Here is a 16798-nt window from a genome sequence, read left to right on the forward strand (position 1 = left end):
GATGTTAAGAAAATATGTTCTGTTTGTTTCTCATCAGTCTGTAACACAGAGGCATCATAAAAGAGCTGATGCCAGATGGATTACAGCTTTAGGTATCCTGTCCTTGTTTGAATTAGATGTGACAAAGGATGAGGCTTACAAATTTATCTTGTGTTTTCTTCAGAATAAAAACATTTAATTCCTGAAGTCAACATGCTGTTTTATTTTTCATTTAATTTTAAATTTGTACAAAGTAGCTGCTTTGAAATACACTTAATATCACAGTGCTGTGAGTTTTATATTAATTTGTACCGCCATCCAAAATAGTACAGTGGAATTAAGCAACAAATAACATTTATTTCCCTTCAGTGTGTTGCACAGCTTCGATCCACGACTGAATGAGTTGAACTTCAGTAATGTCAGCTAACCAGTACATAAAGAGTCACACCTATGGACACAGACACAACTCCAGAGTTCCGTTTGGAGATACTGCAACAACACTTCATTCAACACTTGGATAAGACATTTTGCTTCAACTTTCCCCTGCTGTCGTTTGTGTTGATGCTGCTATAATTATAGTGCTGCCTTTATATTATAGTGTGTCCACGTCTCCCCCTCATCTGCTAAACCTATCATTTCTGTACTTTGAAGCAGAGGTAGAGAATTAACAAGAGTTGGATTGAATTCCTTCGTTGCAGAAAGGATATCCTCTGCGGTTGCAAAGATCTTAATATTTTAAAGCATTGCCTCTCTATTAAATGCGTGTGAGAAAAAGTTTGTGGGAAGGCTGAAAGGCAGCACAGCAGTGAGGCAGAATTGGTTTCATGTGAGTGAAACTGATTTTGCAGCCTTGTTATTGAAAATCAGTCCATGCTTGCAGTATTACCAACAATTTATTAAATGTTCCTCCTAACCAGATATGGCTGAAGATAAAATCTCTGGTCTCAATAGGATTACACTTGAAACACACACTGAGGGCTGTTCCCGACACGACCAATCATTTCAGCTACAGCAGCTGCAGTCAGAATAGGAAGAGAGCACTAAAAGTTTGCTGCGCATGAAGGGCAGGAAGGGGCGATCAGCCATTCAGGACTCGGTGAAAGGCCTGTGTTGAGTGGCAGCGGTCTAGCCTGCAGCGCAAAGATGGAGTGCACTTTTACAATCAGGACAACAATAAAAGGCTGTGGCAGCGCTGTGCAGACGTGTCATTCCTCCTTAATGAAGCCCTGGACAACCATACTCACATAAAGAAGCCATTATGGACCAGCCATACAGGGTTTTCTGTGATTACCTCAGCTGCACCAAATACATCTCTAGAGCTTTATGGTGATGATGAACACAGCTTGAAAAAGGAAGGGAATTTTTTTTCTTCCTCATGAGAGGAAACTCTTACAGTCATGTAATTTAAACTCTTATTTCTAGTTGTTATCAAACTAAAGTGAAACGTTTGAATGTTTTTCATTTCATTTAGCTCATTTTGTCTCCCTTTTTTTATTAAATTTGAATGGATGGATGGCATTTGCTCCACACATTCTCTCATGTTCCAATCAGCACAAATTAATTTGCATCACTTTTGATCTAGCACCATCATCAGGTTAAAATCTGAATTTGTAAAATGTTTTTGTTAATAATTATTCAGGAATAATTACTTTTCAATAGATTTCCTGTCAGCCTCAGTTAGAGGTTACATTTAATGCTAAAAAGACATTTCACATTAAATTAAAATACTAAGAAAGGCTAAACATCACTATGTGCACATCGTCCTTTCTTAACATGTTAGCTGATCTCCTCTCAAAGCCCTCTTGATTTCTAGCATTACTGTTTTTTTTGTGCCCTAAATCTTTCTACTTTCCTTCTGGATCTTTCCCTGCTCCTCTGCCTACCTTCTCCCAGGCCTGGAGTTCCCCTGGGGACCGAAGCCATTTGCAGAGGTGGTGGCAGGGCCCCTGCTAAGGAACAACCGACAGACGACAGACATCAGCTCTCTGGAGGGACACTACGTGGGAGTATACTTCTCGGCACACTGGGTAAGTATAGAAAGTAGAGGAGACAAACATTTTCACTTTTCTTGCCAGTGGGAGAAGGAGAAACAGGAAATGACTTCACAGGCAGTGGAGACAGATGAGAAAGAGGAGCAGGAGGGCATAGGCGGCTCCATTGTGCCTGTGTGTTTGTGTTCGCTATCCCTGACAGTCCATCTACCGCCACCTCTGGGCCTTTTTAAAGTTAACATTGGTGAGCTCATCTCACTGACATCATCACTATTGTCTCTCATCTGCTGGACCTGCCGATATGCAGTAAAGGTCGTGACTCAGAGCTGCATGAAAGCATCGTATCATCAGCATATGGTTCCTGACGAGATGCTGCTCTGGCTCCACCAACGCCAACCCGCACAGCAGCTGCCAGAGCCACAGCCACCGACAGCCATGACGCACAGCAGCTGGCTGCCAATCCAGACACACAAGGAAGTGGGAAAAAAAAAAACCAAGTCATGAAAGACTTTCCAGGAGTTTATTTGCAAAGTTTTAACACAACACTTTCTCAGTGACTAAACAAAATGTAAATCTATCAGCTGTTAAATTAATTTTACAAATGACAAAAGCCAACACCTGTACTTGTACTCCTGGGTTCTCCAGACTTGAGGAGAACAATCCATTGCAATGCTTTGATATTATCTCATAGTGAAAGGATTGTTTCTCAAGCTCATTACAGAAGTACTTGAGTAAAAAAAAAACTGGCAATCTGAAAAATTGTGATCTGATAAAAACAAACCGTGATGCTACCTTTCATGACAGAAAATGACGATATTTAACTTTTTCAAAATAACCCAAATCCCAAAGGAAATTTATTGTAATGTCTCGGAGAGAGATGGCTGCCTGGAAAAAAAAGTCTCAGTCACCCTGTCCAATTGTAAGTATTCAGATTGTATTTTATTATTTCAACAGTTGGGAAATAGTGAGTAGTCAGAAAATATAGAGCATGAGAAGGAAGTTGGACATTAACACCGGTTTGTTTTTCTTCCTGCTGCCATGGCAGTCTGATGTCATGTTGATGCCAGCCATAGTACCACTGGAGGGAAAGTAGACTGTCCAAACACACAATCACAGAGCCACAAACACTCTCTCATGCTGGGGTATTACAGCAGGATTAGTGTGTCCTGCCTGTGTTTAAAAGAAACTAGATACAAATCAAGAGAGAGTTACTACTTTCAAGAAGGTGTTTTGTGAGGGGATAAAGAGATTTTTGGAAATGCCCAAATAGATGGAACTTCCCACAAGAATCTTGAATATCTGTGTTCTTTATTTCCAGTCATTCATGACCCTTTTCCCTTTTTCCCTGTCTCTCAGTGCCCACCGTGCCGTAGTTTGACCCGGGTTTTGGTAGAATCATACCGAACCATCAAGGAGACTGGTCAGAAGTTTGAGATCGTGTTTGTCAGCGCTGACAGGTGTGACGGACACACACATCTGTCTCTGTCTATTACAGCTATAAATAATCATCCTTCTGCATTCATTTGTTAATCGATACCACCGAATCACCGTCTGTTGGTGCTTTCCAACCATCTCCAGGTCGGAGGATTCCTTCAAGCAGTACTTCAGCGAGATGCCATGGTTGGCAGTGCCATATCCGGATGAGGCTCGGCGGTCCAGACTCAACAGACTCTATGGAATACAAGGTATTTTACAACCATTTCCTCCTTCAGATCTTCTTGCCAAGCTTGGTTGCATCACTCCCTGAAACCCTAGCATGATGGCTGTCACTGGGCATGCAAATAGCAGCAGAAATTGTCCCGCGGTCTGTGGAATGTGGGCCGGTTTTCAAGTCTGTAATCTTATTGACTAGGAAGCGCTGTAGCTCTCCCTCTGCTCCTCGATCCTCTGTTTGCACCGGGTCAAGCCGGAGAAGCCATTTCTCTCTCTCTCTCTCTGGCTCCTCCTGCAAAGAATGTGAGGAACGCAGGGAGAAACAAGTCCACGCTCCTCCCCTCCCGTGCTCAAACCCATGCGCTTCATAATGGGCCCCCACCTCTGTTGACTTCGTCCACATGCGCTGACAGGAATACAGTCACAGTCTGTGTTGGCTGACTGATGGTGTCTGTTTATGATAAGGCTTTTAAATAAAATAAAGGAGACTGTATTGTGAAGGATAATGGTAAAAACAATGGCATTTTTAAAAAAGTGTGAATATGACAAGTAGCCCAGAAGTGACAATAACAGGTCAGAAACGGCCGACAACATCCCACAACAAACAGAATGTTGATGAGAGGGGGAACACCCTGAGTCATAGGGTGACAGCTAACGGAAATGGCCCCAATCACCCGATTCTTTATCTTCGCCTGTCACATGATCTCTGCCTCCTCCTAGGTATTCCCACGTTGATTCTGCTGGACACAGAAGGTCACATGATCACGAGACAGGGCCGTGTAGAAGTGCTGAACGACACAGAGTGCCGGCTCTTTCCCTGGCATCCTCGGCCCGTGCTGGAGCTGAGCGAGTCGAACGCGGTGCAGCTGCACGAGGGGCCCTGCCTCGTCCTGTTTGTAGGTGAGTGCATCGGCGTTAGTCGTGCAGCTCCACAAGGGGGTTGCCCAGAGCTCCTCGTGCATAAATGAAGTGACATTTAAATGAGCTGTATTAAATGTCAGATTCTGTGAATAATTCTTCCAATGTTAAAATGTCCAAAGGCCTTGAAGTATTTTAGTGTTTGTCTGTTTATATGCTAATTGTTGAGGTGACTGAAGCTGAAGGCTGGAGGGTTTGGAATAGCATTGAAAAATGACTCACACATGACTGTAGGATAGTTTCCTGCCCTTCTTGTGAGAACTGATTCATGTCAGAGTTGAACTGGATGACCAGAGAAGACATGGCACCCATAAGAGTTGTGGGGTCTCGAACTGCATAAGGAAATACGACATAGACCTCTTGTTATCATGTGCTCACATGTCTGTCCACCAGCCGTCTCTTCCCTGCTTCTTACTTCACTCATCTGTACGTTTTTACTCCCCCAGGTGCTGAGGGTTTTTTCATACTTTCAACATCTTTAACTTTTTTTTTTTCCATGGCTCATTCAGATGCTGAGGAGGAAGGGGAATTGGAGCCAGCCAAGGAGCTCATTCAGCCAATAGCAGAGAAGCTTATGGTCAAGTACAAAGCCAAGGAGGAGGAGATGCCGCTGCTGTTCTTTGTGGCTGGAGAGGTGAGATAAGGAATGCACGGCCACTCAAGACTGAGTAAAATGTCATTCCACACAGACGCGCACGGCTCAAGTAGAGCCCACAGCTGAATATATGACATAACCTCACTCATCTGTGAGTGAGGTTATATACCAGTAGTCTTAAGTCTTTGAAGCCAAATGTATAATATTTGATAGACTCAGGATTTTGATACTTCTACATCATAAATTTGACTTTTTGTCCCCAAAAGCCTAAAATACAATCACACACATGCATCTACACTCTCTATGTGAAAAAAAATCTCGATTTATCTATAATTACACAAATTAAAGCTCATACATACAAAGCTTTGTAATTTTTTTAAACAAATTTGTCAGAAGGTTCCGTTAAATCTTTTTTTTTTTTTTTTTAAATTTCCGGTAATTATTTCATGGTTCCGACTGTATAGGCTTAAGGATGGCTGTGGTCAGAAAAATCTGGTACATTTATTTTTTTACATGAATGACTTTATGAACACTAGTTTAACAAACTTTTTTGTTGTTTCGTGTGTCACGTGTGGGGTTTTTTTTTTTTTTGGCGGGGGGGGGTGTTAAGGGTAGTGGGTAATTAAAGGTTTATTATTTACCCCCATTTCGTCTGATAAAAAATAATTTGTTTTAAATTGCTCAGAGTTTTAACAGAAAAAAAGTTGGTACTTTTTGGACTGACAAATTTACGAATCCAAAATTTCAAAATTGAATTGGATTGAAAGATTGGAGAAAAATAAAATGAGAGGACGTGCAGAGCCTGCTGGTTTATCAGTATGAGCAACATCTTCCAAAGCACAATCACATGTTCCATTGTCAATAGAATACAATTACAGCCTCTTTAAAGTATTTGCTTTATGAATAAAATGAGTACTGATCATAACTGAAAATTAAAGAAGCTGTATTGTGGAAATATTTTTATTTCTGTTTTCAGTTCTTGTTCTGTATCAGCTATGTAAACACTGATAATACCACTTCTAAGATAAGACAGGCATTTTTTAAAATTTATCAGTTGGTTTCTAATCTCATATTGCCAGTCCTTTGGTTTTATCTGCATTTAGCAGCTCAACTATGCCCTCATCATAACTGGTAGGCCCAGACCATGCAGGCTGATTTTCCCAACTCCCATGGAGACTACATCTAAACAACCCCTCCATCTCCCTCCGCAGATTCCCTGTTTGAGATGCACCTCTGCATTTTCATAACTCTTGTTATCTTATATTGTTCTGTCTCGACCTTTCCAGAACTCATGGAAAGCTGCAGCAGTAGCTGACATAATTACCAGATTAGCTACCTCTTCCCGGTTTCCACTGCAGGTCTCCTTCCTCCCAGCCGTCTGTGCCCAGCAATCTGGGAGCGCTGCACTGGTGTCTTGTGTCACACGTTAAGGGTGGACTCAGGTTTCAGCCGTGGGGCTTGAACATGTGTTTAGAGTCTAGCCCTTGTCTGTCCAAAGCTGCTCCACCCTGATGAAAAAATGAAATGTCACTTACCTGTTACATGTTCATTGTCAGAGAGCCAATATTTATTAGCTCTAGTACAAAGAAATGTTGTAATGGAGCTTGTAGTGACCCCAAAGCATCTTGATTTATAGCTACTGTCTCAGTTCACTTTGTGTCCCTTTGGCTTTCATGCTAAGGCAGATTTTTTTTTTTTACATCCATTTAGCACAGGTATAATTTCCTGACATTTTTTTTACTGGATGTGGATTCACCAGGTTTCATTTCCAGATTGGGTTCATGATCAGATATCCCTTCCCCATTCGGGTTGTTCAGAGAGCAGAGCTTCCAGTGTCTGTGCTCGGAGTCCTGCTGGCTGGGGTTAGCCCTTCTAGGTACGAGCTGCATGCCAGGACAGCTGCTGGGTTTCCTGTGTCCATGAGTGTTGGCCGTCTCTCAGAGGGAGGCTGAGCAGTGCTGAGCGATATTACTGCCTTTGTAAAAACCAGTCACCACAGAGCAGCTTACACATTTGTAAGGGGAAAAAAAACAGTAAATGAAATGGTCCTTTGTTCTGTCATTTCTGCTTTGTAATGGCTGTTGGATGTGAAATGAGTTTTTGTGGTTTACCCCATCTCACAAGAATTTAAAAAAGTTTGCTTGGAAGCAACAGTTACTGTTTCCTGTAATTCAGCTTGTCAGCAATTACTTCTCCCAGTTAGTTTTCTTGAAAAGCAGTTTTCAGTCATGCCAGTGATGTGGCTTGAGATGACAATGGCATTTTGTCTTCTATACAGTTAGTTTAGTCCAGACTGAAGTATCTCAACAACTACATGACAGATACCATGAGATTTTTGGCATTTGCATTTGTATAGTATCTGCATTAATATAAGCTATTTCAGTTTAGCAGCCAAATGAACATTGAATCCAATAGGAGTAAAGTCATTTAGAATATTTTTTTTCTACTTCCTCTTGAAATGTTTGTATCTGCTGTACCGTAAGTGATTTTCCTCAGCTATGTGAATCTGCTGTCTCTTTATCAGACATGTGCACACACCACCACAAGATGTTATCACTAGCAGGAATATATACTGTATACCGATAGTCATTCACTGGATATCTACGATTCCTCAACGATGGCTTTGACTCAAGACATTAAAAGCCGACCAGTGATGTGAACACCATTGGGGGGGGGAGGGTGTCTGCTATAATTATCCGTTCGGCCCTTATCAGATGGTCATCATCTGTGAAATGCCACAGCACCTCCGTGTTCAGGATAAGACTGACTCAGCCCAGAAGGTTCCACGTGAAAACACATGCTGAGCCTTATCACGGCGGTGAGTGCAGGCTACAGCAGAGCGGCCCTTTGTCTTTTTTGTTCTGAGCTGAGCTGCAGAGGGCGGGGGCCTCTGGAATGACTCCACCTCACGAGAAGCAGTTTGCACAAGCAGAGAAGCCAAACAAAAGAAGATGCATGGCTTCCTACAGGGGTAGAGACTGATGCAGAGATTAGATTTGCTCCTATCAGAGGCTGGGAATGCCACACTGACAGATTGTGGGACTTGTCTCTTTGTGGTTTCTTTACCCTGTTTCCAGATGGTGTTTCATCTATGAGTTCAACGACTGCAAGAGTGTGTGCGACATAAAGCTGATATTTGCAGAAGTAGCAGGAAGCAGTATTTCTTCCATAACTGTATTGTCCTTTGCGACAGCTTACGTCTGTGTGTATTAAGTAGTTGTGTACAGTGATTTGCAGTGTAATGAAATGAACTCCATTCGGAGGATGTTAGCTGTCTCCAAAGAAATACCACATTTTGGCTCATTTGTTCCATCTGTTAGCAGTTTTGCAACACAGAGGTCACAGACTTCATCTTGGCATGCTTATCCTTTTTAGGTAGCAGCTCTGCCAAGATGTACAAGAAGCCTGTGCTCATTTTATGCTTTTCTTATGGCACAGAAGACCGATGAAAAAGGTCTGAGAGGACAGGAGGCGGCAGCGTTCTATATATAGCAGGAAATCCATCCAAAGTTCCCTTATCTTTGACTATGTTTTGACAAATCTCACATTGGCACATAAATTACAGCGTTGACCCCGCTCTTTGTTACAGTGCCACCGCCTGGCGCTTCCTTGTTCTGCATTTTTAGCATAATCTTTTCCACATGAAACTGATCTTTAGTAAACTGTGAATCTCCCTCTGAGCCAGCAACTAAGCTGAGGGGAAATCAGGTCATGCTGTCATGAGAAAAGGAGAATTCCAGTTTTAATAAGTGAACTGTGAGACTTTCCAAAGCCGAACACATTAAATCTATTTGACCTAAGAGATCGTTAAAAGATCAGTGTCAAAGAAGACTCCACAGACGGTATCTAAAACTGAATTATGGATGGGTGTGATTTCTCATTCAGTCTCAATAATTAATGATCCCTTCAAGCTTGTTTTAAAGTTGTTTCCTGCCTGCATGCTTGTGATTCACTTCTGTTGCCCGTGGCCACAGAGGTTGTGAACCTGACATGGCAAAGTGGGAAAAGTGTCATTAAACCTCACAAAGACGATGGTTGAAGCCTTTGACCCACAGCAGCAATCTATTTGTATTCTTCACATGTATGGGTTGCTCTCGCTCTCTCTCACCCATGAGTATTATTCAAAAGCTCTTTGATGTGACTTGTGTGTGACGTGAGTGAGCGTTTGAAAAGAGGAGCATGTTATTGGACCTCTTCCTGGTTCCTTTCTGCTCTTCCAACCAGCAGGATGTGTGACTAAGCACCCAGGTTCTATGAGATACAGCCTGCAGGAAGATGATTAAAGTTTCATATTCTCTTTCAAGAAGTATGAAATAATAATACAGATTGAGCCAAGCAGGTCTAAATTTTGGGGGGGTAATAATATAATCCTAACTACTAGTGTAGCTGAGGTAATGGCTGCTCTGCTAGTTTCATTTACCATTTACAAGTCTGGACTGTAGACTGGCAAAGGTTCAACCCTAATTGTTGATCTTTACCATCCAACCCTCAGGGTTATCTTGGAACAAATTATAGGACTCTACACAATATTACAGGAAAGTACAAACCTTTATGGTTAACATTTTGTTTTTCTATCAAGAGCCTTTTTTCTAAAAACCTTTTTGAATTTGCTTTGAAATGTAACCATCCCTGCTTTTGATTGAGCTTGTAATCATTCCAACAAAACTTGTAAATTGCAGTCACTTAAAAGGCAGCTCCAGGCCTTTTCCCACAAGGAAGCAATCAATCAATGCGTGTGAGGACTGCACCACTAAATCACATTATTCATTTTTTTCCCCCACTCTTTTCCACAGGATGACATGACTGACTCTCTGCGGGATTACACCAACCTTCCCGAAGCAGCTCCTCTGCTCACTATCCTGGACATGTCGGCCCGTGCCAAGTATGTTCGAGATGTAGAGGAGATCACGCCGGCGGTAGTGGATCAATTTGTCAGTGACTTCCTGGCTGAAAAGCTCAAACCAGAACCCATCTAAGAGGAAGTCCAAATATAAAATAGACACACGATTTGGGACTGACTCCATCCTTGAACCCCTGACCTGTTGCTACACCCCTCACTCACTGTCTCTCCCACCTCCCCCTGACTCTGTCAGACTGTTAGAGAGATGTCTCACTTTTTACTGACATTTTAACTTTTTTTTTTTAAACATGTTCCTGTTTTCATGGAGTCCTCTTTCTCCTGTGGTGCCTTGCAATGATTGTCCCTACAGTAATATATATGGAGATTGTCACTTTGTTATGGCTACAAGAAAGGTTTTTATTTTAATGTGATAGCTTTTCTGAACTCTAGAGCAGAGAATACCCGATGGACCTACTTATTCAGCTGATTCCTTGCTTTGTGTTTTGTCTGCAAGATCCTTGTAACTTTTGGTTTCTGAATGATGAATAAAATGCATTTTTACAGTTGTGAATCACATGTGGTGCAAATGTGCTAAGCCTCCGTTGGGTGAAGCATATAAACGTTGGTCCTATTTAAAGAAAAGGTTGACAGGTGCACATGCAGCACAGATCACATTGTGCACATTTGTGACAGACCAATGACTGATGATTTCAACCCCCCCATGTCATTGTGCACTGTGTGTGTGTGGGTAGAATGTGAGTGAAAATCGTGTTTGGTCACTAGTTAAATGCTGGTTCTCATCTCAGTCATTGAGGATTTTCTGGGAAGGTCCCTAATGAAAAGGCCAGCTCATTTCTGAAGGCACAAAATGACATTGGAAAAGTGTTGAATGTATAAATCCCTGTATTCTGTTACTTCTCTCATTCTCACATCCATTAAAAATTCACTGGCAAGCACAAACTTTTGTTCTTTAAGTTGTGTCAATAAGTTGGCTCTCCGGTATGTAAAATACATTGAATGAAATGACTCATCAGGAATGAGTATATAAAAAAACACACGGGCTCAAAGAAACTCATTGCAAGTGATGCATTTATATAGGAGACAGCAGTCTGGTTATTCATTTTCTCATTTAAGGCTCATTTTAAACGAGGCGAAACAATGAAACTCCCATGAGCGTTTCATTGTAAAAAATCAATTTGTTAAATTAAAAGGCCTTTCTATATGATTTTTTCTCTCGTTACTTAAACATTGACAATTCAACATTGTGATTTGTTGGGAGGTAACTAGATTTTATAACTGACCACCTATAATAGATTGGTTTTACCTATAAGCATGACATTATCAGACTGTGTATAAATACAAACTTTGGGGGTTACTATCGCCACTAGCAATTACAAACAAAAAAGGTTAAATCACTCAACCATGTAGGTTTAAGACCACGTTTGATATGTGAGTCTGGATATTCACTTCAACTAACAGACACAATGAAGGTGTACAAAGTGAGGGACTTTTGTAGTCAAAATACAGTAAATGGAATGAAAGTATTTAATCAAGAAAATAAGTCTTGCATGCAGCTATAAAAAAAATCAAACCATGCACAATTAAACTAGAGAAGAAGCCAGACAACCATATCACAAAGCCTTGATTTAAATGCTGCTTCATTATTAGTAGACTGCTATGTAGAAAGGAAAAGTATATTCTGTTCGGTCTGCAGTAACATTGACACCAAAGGGCACATACAGATATTTAGGACCAATATCATGAAAAGTCCTGTTAAGCTTTAGATTTCCAGTTTCTTCCAGATGTTTGGGTGAGTTTCAGCAGCTGTTTTCTACCCTCAAACAAAAGAACACTGGCAGCCATGGCTGAATTCAAGCTGTCCACACCAGAAACAACAGGAATAAAGAGTCTGTGACCAGATGTCTTCTTGGCCAGTTGGACTGCTTCTGAACTCAGGCCACAAGTTTCTCCTCCTATCACAACAGCCACAGGACTGTGAGCCCAGCTTTCATGGTATTGCTTTGTTTCCACTTTGGGAAATTCATAATCAGAATCGTCATTGGAATCTGTATCAGAGTCAGTGTCAGATTCAGAATCAGAATCGTAATCCTTGTAGCGCACGTTTTTCTGATTAGACCTTTTGCTGATCCACCCCAAATCTCCTGGTTTGGACGTTTTGTGAGACATATTCACTTCTGAATCCTCTGTTTCTTTACTTGTGACAGCACCACTGTTGCTGTCAGCCACGTGCACAATCACAGATTTCGGGAGGTGACTTTCAACATCTTCCCAATTCAAGTTGGAATGGATGGGAAGTCGGAAATGAGCACCCATTGCTGCACGGAGAACTTTAGGTTCCCAAGCATCAACACAACCTGTTAGCAGAAATTATGAACACACTTATATGAGTAAATGCCAAAGTCAATTTCAAAAAGTAGACATTCCTTATTCATATGGATAACATACCTTTGGTGAGCAGGACATCTTGGCATCCAACAGCAGCAGCAGACCGCAATATAGTGCCAAGGTTGCCAGGGTCACGGATGTTGTCACATATCAATGTCAATGGCACTGAACAATCTCTGTTTATGAAGTTCAACCTTGATGGATTTGGGCGGGAAAATATAGCTAAAAAAGCAGAAGTGGAATTAACAGCACTTTAAGACAATTGTTGGTCTTCCAAAAACAAAATGTGAGACCCTCACCAATCACTCCTTGTGGGGTCACAAGTTCAGACCAGATCTTGATGTCCTCAAATTTGACTTTAACTAATGTGGCCCTTTTCAGCTTATCTGACGGCAGCTCATAGAGCCGATCGACTTGACTGAAGAACACCATCTGTGGGCTGGCTCCAGCATTAAGGGCATCACTGATCAAACGCCTCCCCTCCAGGAGGTTTATCCCCTGATGCTCCCGAAATGCTCTCGAACGAGCAACACTCACTACCTTCCTGAAGGACAGATGTGGAGAGGTGGATCAGGCAATGTGAACATTAATTAATTCACCACTTCAGATTTAATTTTTGTAGTCTTAATACTTTTATACTATTATTTTCCACAACTGCTAACCCCCATATAAGACATAATACAATTGTAAACTCATCCAAATATATTCTGCACAAAGTACAGCCTGTCATTTATCATACATTTAGAAAATTCCCTTTTTCAGACTGGAGGAAGACTGAATTGAATCAGTCTGTAAATAGAACTATCAAACCACACACTGCTGCTGTCAAACAGGGACACTTACGCCAGTCTTCTATCTCCAGGGAAAGCCCTCTCGTAGTTCAGTCTATGTACTTCATCCTCTCCTGCATCGTTTTTAACTGCACGTTCCCTCGTTTTGACAGAGTCACTTGGCTCATGGTGACTCTCCTTCGCAGCTTTTACCCCCCTCTCCCGCTTGGCGTTTGGCACTGCTGGATGAGGTTTGAGGGTTGTCTTGACTTTATCCGTGTCGTCTTCAGGAAACAACACTTTCACCGGTTTCCTCCTCAGTCCGCGCACATACCGTTTTGGTTCCACAACAACGCTGCTTCCTGGGAAAAGAAAAAGAGTTCGCTCAATTGAAACAAGTCTTATCACGCGTCTCATGTGCGCAGCCATATTGTCCCGATTTCTTCTTCTTTGGTTTATCAGATTAGTGTAGGCGCCACCACCCGCTGTGGAGTAGGTATAACTACAGTCAGGTGTCTAAAGATACGGGTTTTTTTTTTATTTTTATAAAACTAATAATACTATAAACTAAACGAGAATAAGAAAATGCGCAGTTTTAGGTTCGTTAATTAAATTCTTCTTTCCTATTTTTTTTTATTTATTATCTTTTCTCGCGGTTCAACTATAATCTCGCGAGACAATGTCATAGACTGGGTGTTACCATTAAACAGGATGGCCGGGGTGGAGAATTTAACTTAGGTTTTAATTTTGTGTAGAGTTGCTGCGCCTGTTCACAAAATAAATTGTGTTTTTCTTATCAATCTCAAAACTAAAGTTGCATTTAGTTTTATTTAGTTTTCCATACCAGTTAGTTACTTATTTGCATTAACGTTGAATTTTGTTTTACATCAATATGGTTTCCACCAAATGAAGACAGAAACATCGATCAACAAGGACACTTAATCGTTCCCTGCACAACAAATAATAACTAAGAACACGTCTAATAGCTGTCAGGAATTATGGCTTTGAGGCGAGCGCTACATTTTGTGTTTAAAGTTGGTGACAGGACAAAAACAGCCGCGTTTTACCGGGATATTCTGGGCATGAAGGTAAGACGTGATTGACTGGACTGAATTGATTGTTTTGTCTGCAGTGGTGCACAACGTTATAGTTATTCAAGCGTTTCCTCTTACATATGAGGGGGAACTCGTGATTTAATACGTTTGTCCTCATGCTGAATATTTTTGTTTTCCATGAAAGGTTTTACGTCATGAAGAATTTGAGGAGGGCTGCAAAGCAACGTGTAATGGGTAAGGGTGTTTATGAGGCTTACCAACTTTTTCTCTTACAAATACTGTACAGATCCCACAGGTATTAATATCCTCACTCTTACTCCTGCGTCTACACAGTCCTTACGATGGAAAATGGAGCAAAACAATGGTCGGCTTTGGTCCAGAAGATGATCACTTTGTCGCCGAACTGACATACAATTATGGGGTGGGAGAGTATCAACTTGGCAATGACTTCTTGGTGGGTTAGGGTTCATTTGAACAGCTTACAGATGAAAATTTGTTATTCTGTGGATGTCAGCCATGTAATGGGATGTTATGTCTGTCAAATCAGGGGCTCACCCTGCAGTCCAACAAAGCTGTCAGCAATGCCAAAAGTCTGGGATGGCCCCTCACTGAGGTCGGAGATGGCTTGTATCTGCTTCAGGCTCCAGGAGGGTATCCGTTCTATCTTGTGGACAAAGAACAGCCACCCAGTGGTGAGTGTCACCGGAGTCTGTTGACTCTTAAGGTTCCTGTATTGAAAATGTAGAAACGTGTCTTCATCTTATCAAATGTACATTCAATACAGTATACCAAATATTAATTGTCTACAGAATTTAGTTTTTTTTTAAATTTAATTTAATTCTTTAAATTATTCAGAATCAGTAAGGATATTTTAAGTGATCCCTCTCAATTTTAACAAGGAAATTATTAATGAATGCTTAAGTAATAAAAACTTATATAAAATAATTGACTGGAAAGAATTCAACTTCAAAAAAGAGATGTGAAATACTCACATCGAGATTGTCTTAAAACCTCCTCCATATGGTTCAAAATACGTTCATTATTGGGAACAGAGTGCCTTGTGTTGTGATTGAAGGTGTTTAACATGTCATACCTTTTCCCTCTTGAGTTACTTCTGTGTCATCGGCTGTAAACTTGACATTTATTCCAGACCCTGTACAGAAGGTTTGTCTCGGGGTATCAGACCTCCAGAGATCAACTCACTACTGGACAGCATTGTTGGGAATGAAGGTGTTGGAAAGAAATGAGGAAAAGAAAACAGTGCTGATGGGATTTACAGACACTCAGGTGAGACAATTGTTAAAAAAAAAAAAAAAACAACAACTTTATGTTTGTGTTATTTTTGTTTTGGATGAAATGTGTTAATAATATTTTGTCTCTATGCAGTGTAAACTAGAGCTCCAAGATATTGGTGGGAAGGTAGACCATGGAACAGCATTTGGGAGAGTTGCATTTTCATGCCCACGAGAGCAAGTAAAGTGTTATTTTCTGTATATAACCTTGTGTTTGTTAATTCCATATAACAATAATTATTTCATTTTCATCAACAATGTTTTAAATCCCACAGCTGCCTGATCTTGAAGCTTTGATGAAAAAGGAAAATCAAAAAATTGTCACCCCATTGGTGAGCCTGGACACTCCTGGAAAAGCCACAGTAGAAGTGGTTATTTTGGCTGACCCTGTGAGTGTATCCCTGTAACAATGGTGTAATCAAATATCAGGTTAATCTCTGTTTGGAAAAAAATGACTGGACTTTTTTTTAGGATGGTCATGAGATCTGCTTTGTGGGAGATGAGGCTTTCAGACAACTGTCAATGGTGGACCCTACAGGAAACGACTTGCTTGATAAGGTAATGCTGCACAAATATTTCCCTGCACATTACCCTTTATTGATTCTTATATCCACTTCTGTAATATTTATGTTTTCAGGCGATGGCTGAAGACAAAAGTGATGAGTGGTTTGCCAAGCACAACAGACAGAAAATTGCTGCATGAAATGGAGGAACCTGGAAAATCACCCCTCATCAATTTCTCATGAGTTCATTCACGTTGACGAGTTGCTGCGTAAGACGCATTAAATATAAATCATCTTGTAATGACAATTCAATTATGGCTGGCAGGCTGAGATTTATTATTCCATGGAAGCTTCTCATAACGCATAGGTTGCATTGACAGCACTTTGTATGAACACTACTTGCTCCGTTTTCTGGATATTTTTCCAATACACAGCCTTTCTCTCAATAAAGCAGGGAGATGTGCAAAATGAATTTAATGCAACCTATTTGTGGAGCCCCCGTCTACCACATTCTGTGCATTGTGTTCCAGTTAGTGGTTTTAATTACTTGAGTAATAAAACCCAGCCTATCAATTTATTTTGTGAATTTGAGTTTAAACAGATATTTAGAAATAATTTATAAACACATTCCAGCTTAAAAAAAATATAGATATTGACATAGGGCCACAATCTTCTTAATTGTTGTTATTGTTCTTAGTGAACATTTCTTTGCTTTATTTGCCTAATAAACAAAAATATCCCACCTGAATTGTAGTGTTATGTCCATTTATGTTTTTGCAACCTTTGGACAGTCGCG

The 16798-nt window shown here is 40.8% G+C and overlaps 3 protein-coding genes across 3 annotated transcripts in view; 2 read left to right on the top strand and 1 right to left on the bottom strand.

The window, feature by feature from the left end:
- The window catches only part of nxn (nucleoredoxin), a 47107-nt gene extending 36177 nt beyond the window's left edge, over window positions 1–10930 (top strand). Inside the window, exons 3-8 of the mRNA XM_068318045.1 lie at window positions 1873–2006; window positions 3327–3427; window positions 3549–3655; window positions 4344–4523; window positions 5051–5175; window positions 9930–10930. Coding sequence (XP_068174146.1) covers window positions 1873–2006; window positions 3327–3427; window positions 3549–3655; window positions 4344–4523; window positions 5051–5175; window positions 9930–10112 — 830 coding nt within the window. The 3' untranslated portion in view covers window positions 10113–10930. The remainder of the gene's footprint in view (window positions 1–1872; window positions 2007–3326; window positions 3428–3548; window positions 3656–4343; window positions 4524–5050; window positions 5176–9929) is intronic.
- A 129-nt stretch (window positions 10931–11059) lies between these two features.
- Window positions 11060–13581, bottom strand: mrm3a (mitochondrial rRNA methyltransferase 3a). The gene is made up of 4 exons (XM_068317905.1): window positions 13226–13581; window positions 12682–12926; window positions 12443–12604; window positions 11060–12351 (listed from the first exon to the last, which is right to left on the bottom strand). The coding sequence occupies exons 1-4, from the start codon at window positions 13579–13581 to the stop codon at window positions 11750–11752; spliced, it is 1365 nt and encodes a 454-aa protein (XP_068174006.1). The 3' UTR covers window positions 11060–11749.
- A 484-nt stretch (window positions 13582–14065) lies between these two features.
- On the top strand, window positions 14066–16750 carry glod4 (glyoxalase domain containing 4). The gene is made up of 9 exons (XM_068316856.1): window positions 14066–14240; window positions 14392–14441; window positions 14541–14661; window positions 14755–14899; window positions 15358–15494; window positions 15594–15680; window positions 15775–15888; window positions 15971–16057; window positions 16137–16750. The coding sequence occupies exons 1-9, from the start codon at window positions 14151–14153 to the stop codon at window positions 16200–16202; spliced, it is 897 nt and encodes a 298-aa protein (XP_068172957.1). The 5' UTR covers window positions 14066–14150; the 3' UTR covers window positions 16203–16750.
- Window positions 16751–16798: the final 48 nt, after the last annotated feature.

Source organism: Antennarius striatus, chromosome 6 (genome assembly GCF_040054535.1).
Source record: "Antennarius striatus isolate MH-2024 chromosome 6, ASM4005453v1, whole genome shotgun sequence".
In the NCBI taxonomy this organism is placed as follows: domain Eukaryota; kingdom Metazoa; phylum Chordata; class Actinopteri; order Lophiiformes; family Antennariidae; genus Antennarius; species Antennarius striatus.

Bases quoted from the DNA above. Each gene is read 5' to 3' on its own strand.
- glod4 (XM_068316856.1), top strand. From the start codon at position 14,151: ATGGCTTTGAGGCGAGCGCTACATTTTGTGTTTAAAGTTGGTGACAGG. The intron at 15,889-15,970 runs GTGAGTGTATCC...ACTTTTTTTTAG, and splicing joins TGGTTATTTTGGCTGACCCT to GATGGTCATGAGATCTGCTT. The intron at 16,058-16,136 runs GTAATGCTGCAC...TTATGTTTTCAG, and splicing joins GAAACGACTTGCTTGATAAG to GCGATGGCTGAAGACAAAAG.
- mrm3a (XM_068317905.1), bottom strand. From the start codon at position 13,581: ATGGCTGCGCACATGAGACGCGTGATAAGACTTGTTTCAATTGAGCGA. The intron at 12,927-13,225 runs GTAAGTGTCCCT...TCTGTCCTTCAG, and splicing joins CCTGGAGATAGAAGACTGGC to GAAGGTAGTGAGTGTTGCTC. The intron at 12,605-12,681 runs GTGAGGGTCTCA...CTGCTTTTTTAG, and splicing joins GACCCCACAAGGAGTGATTG to CTATATTTTCCCGCCCAAAT.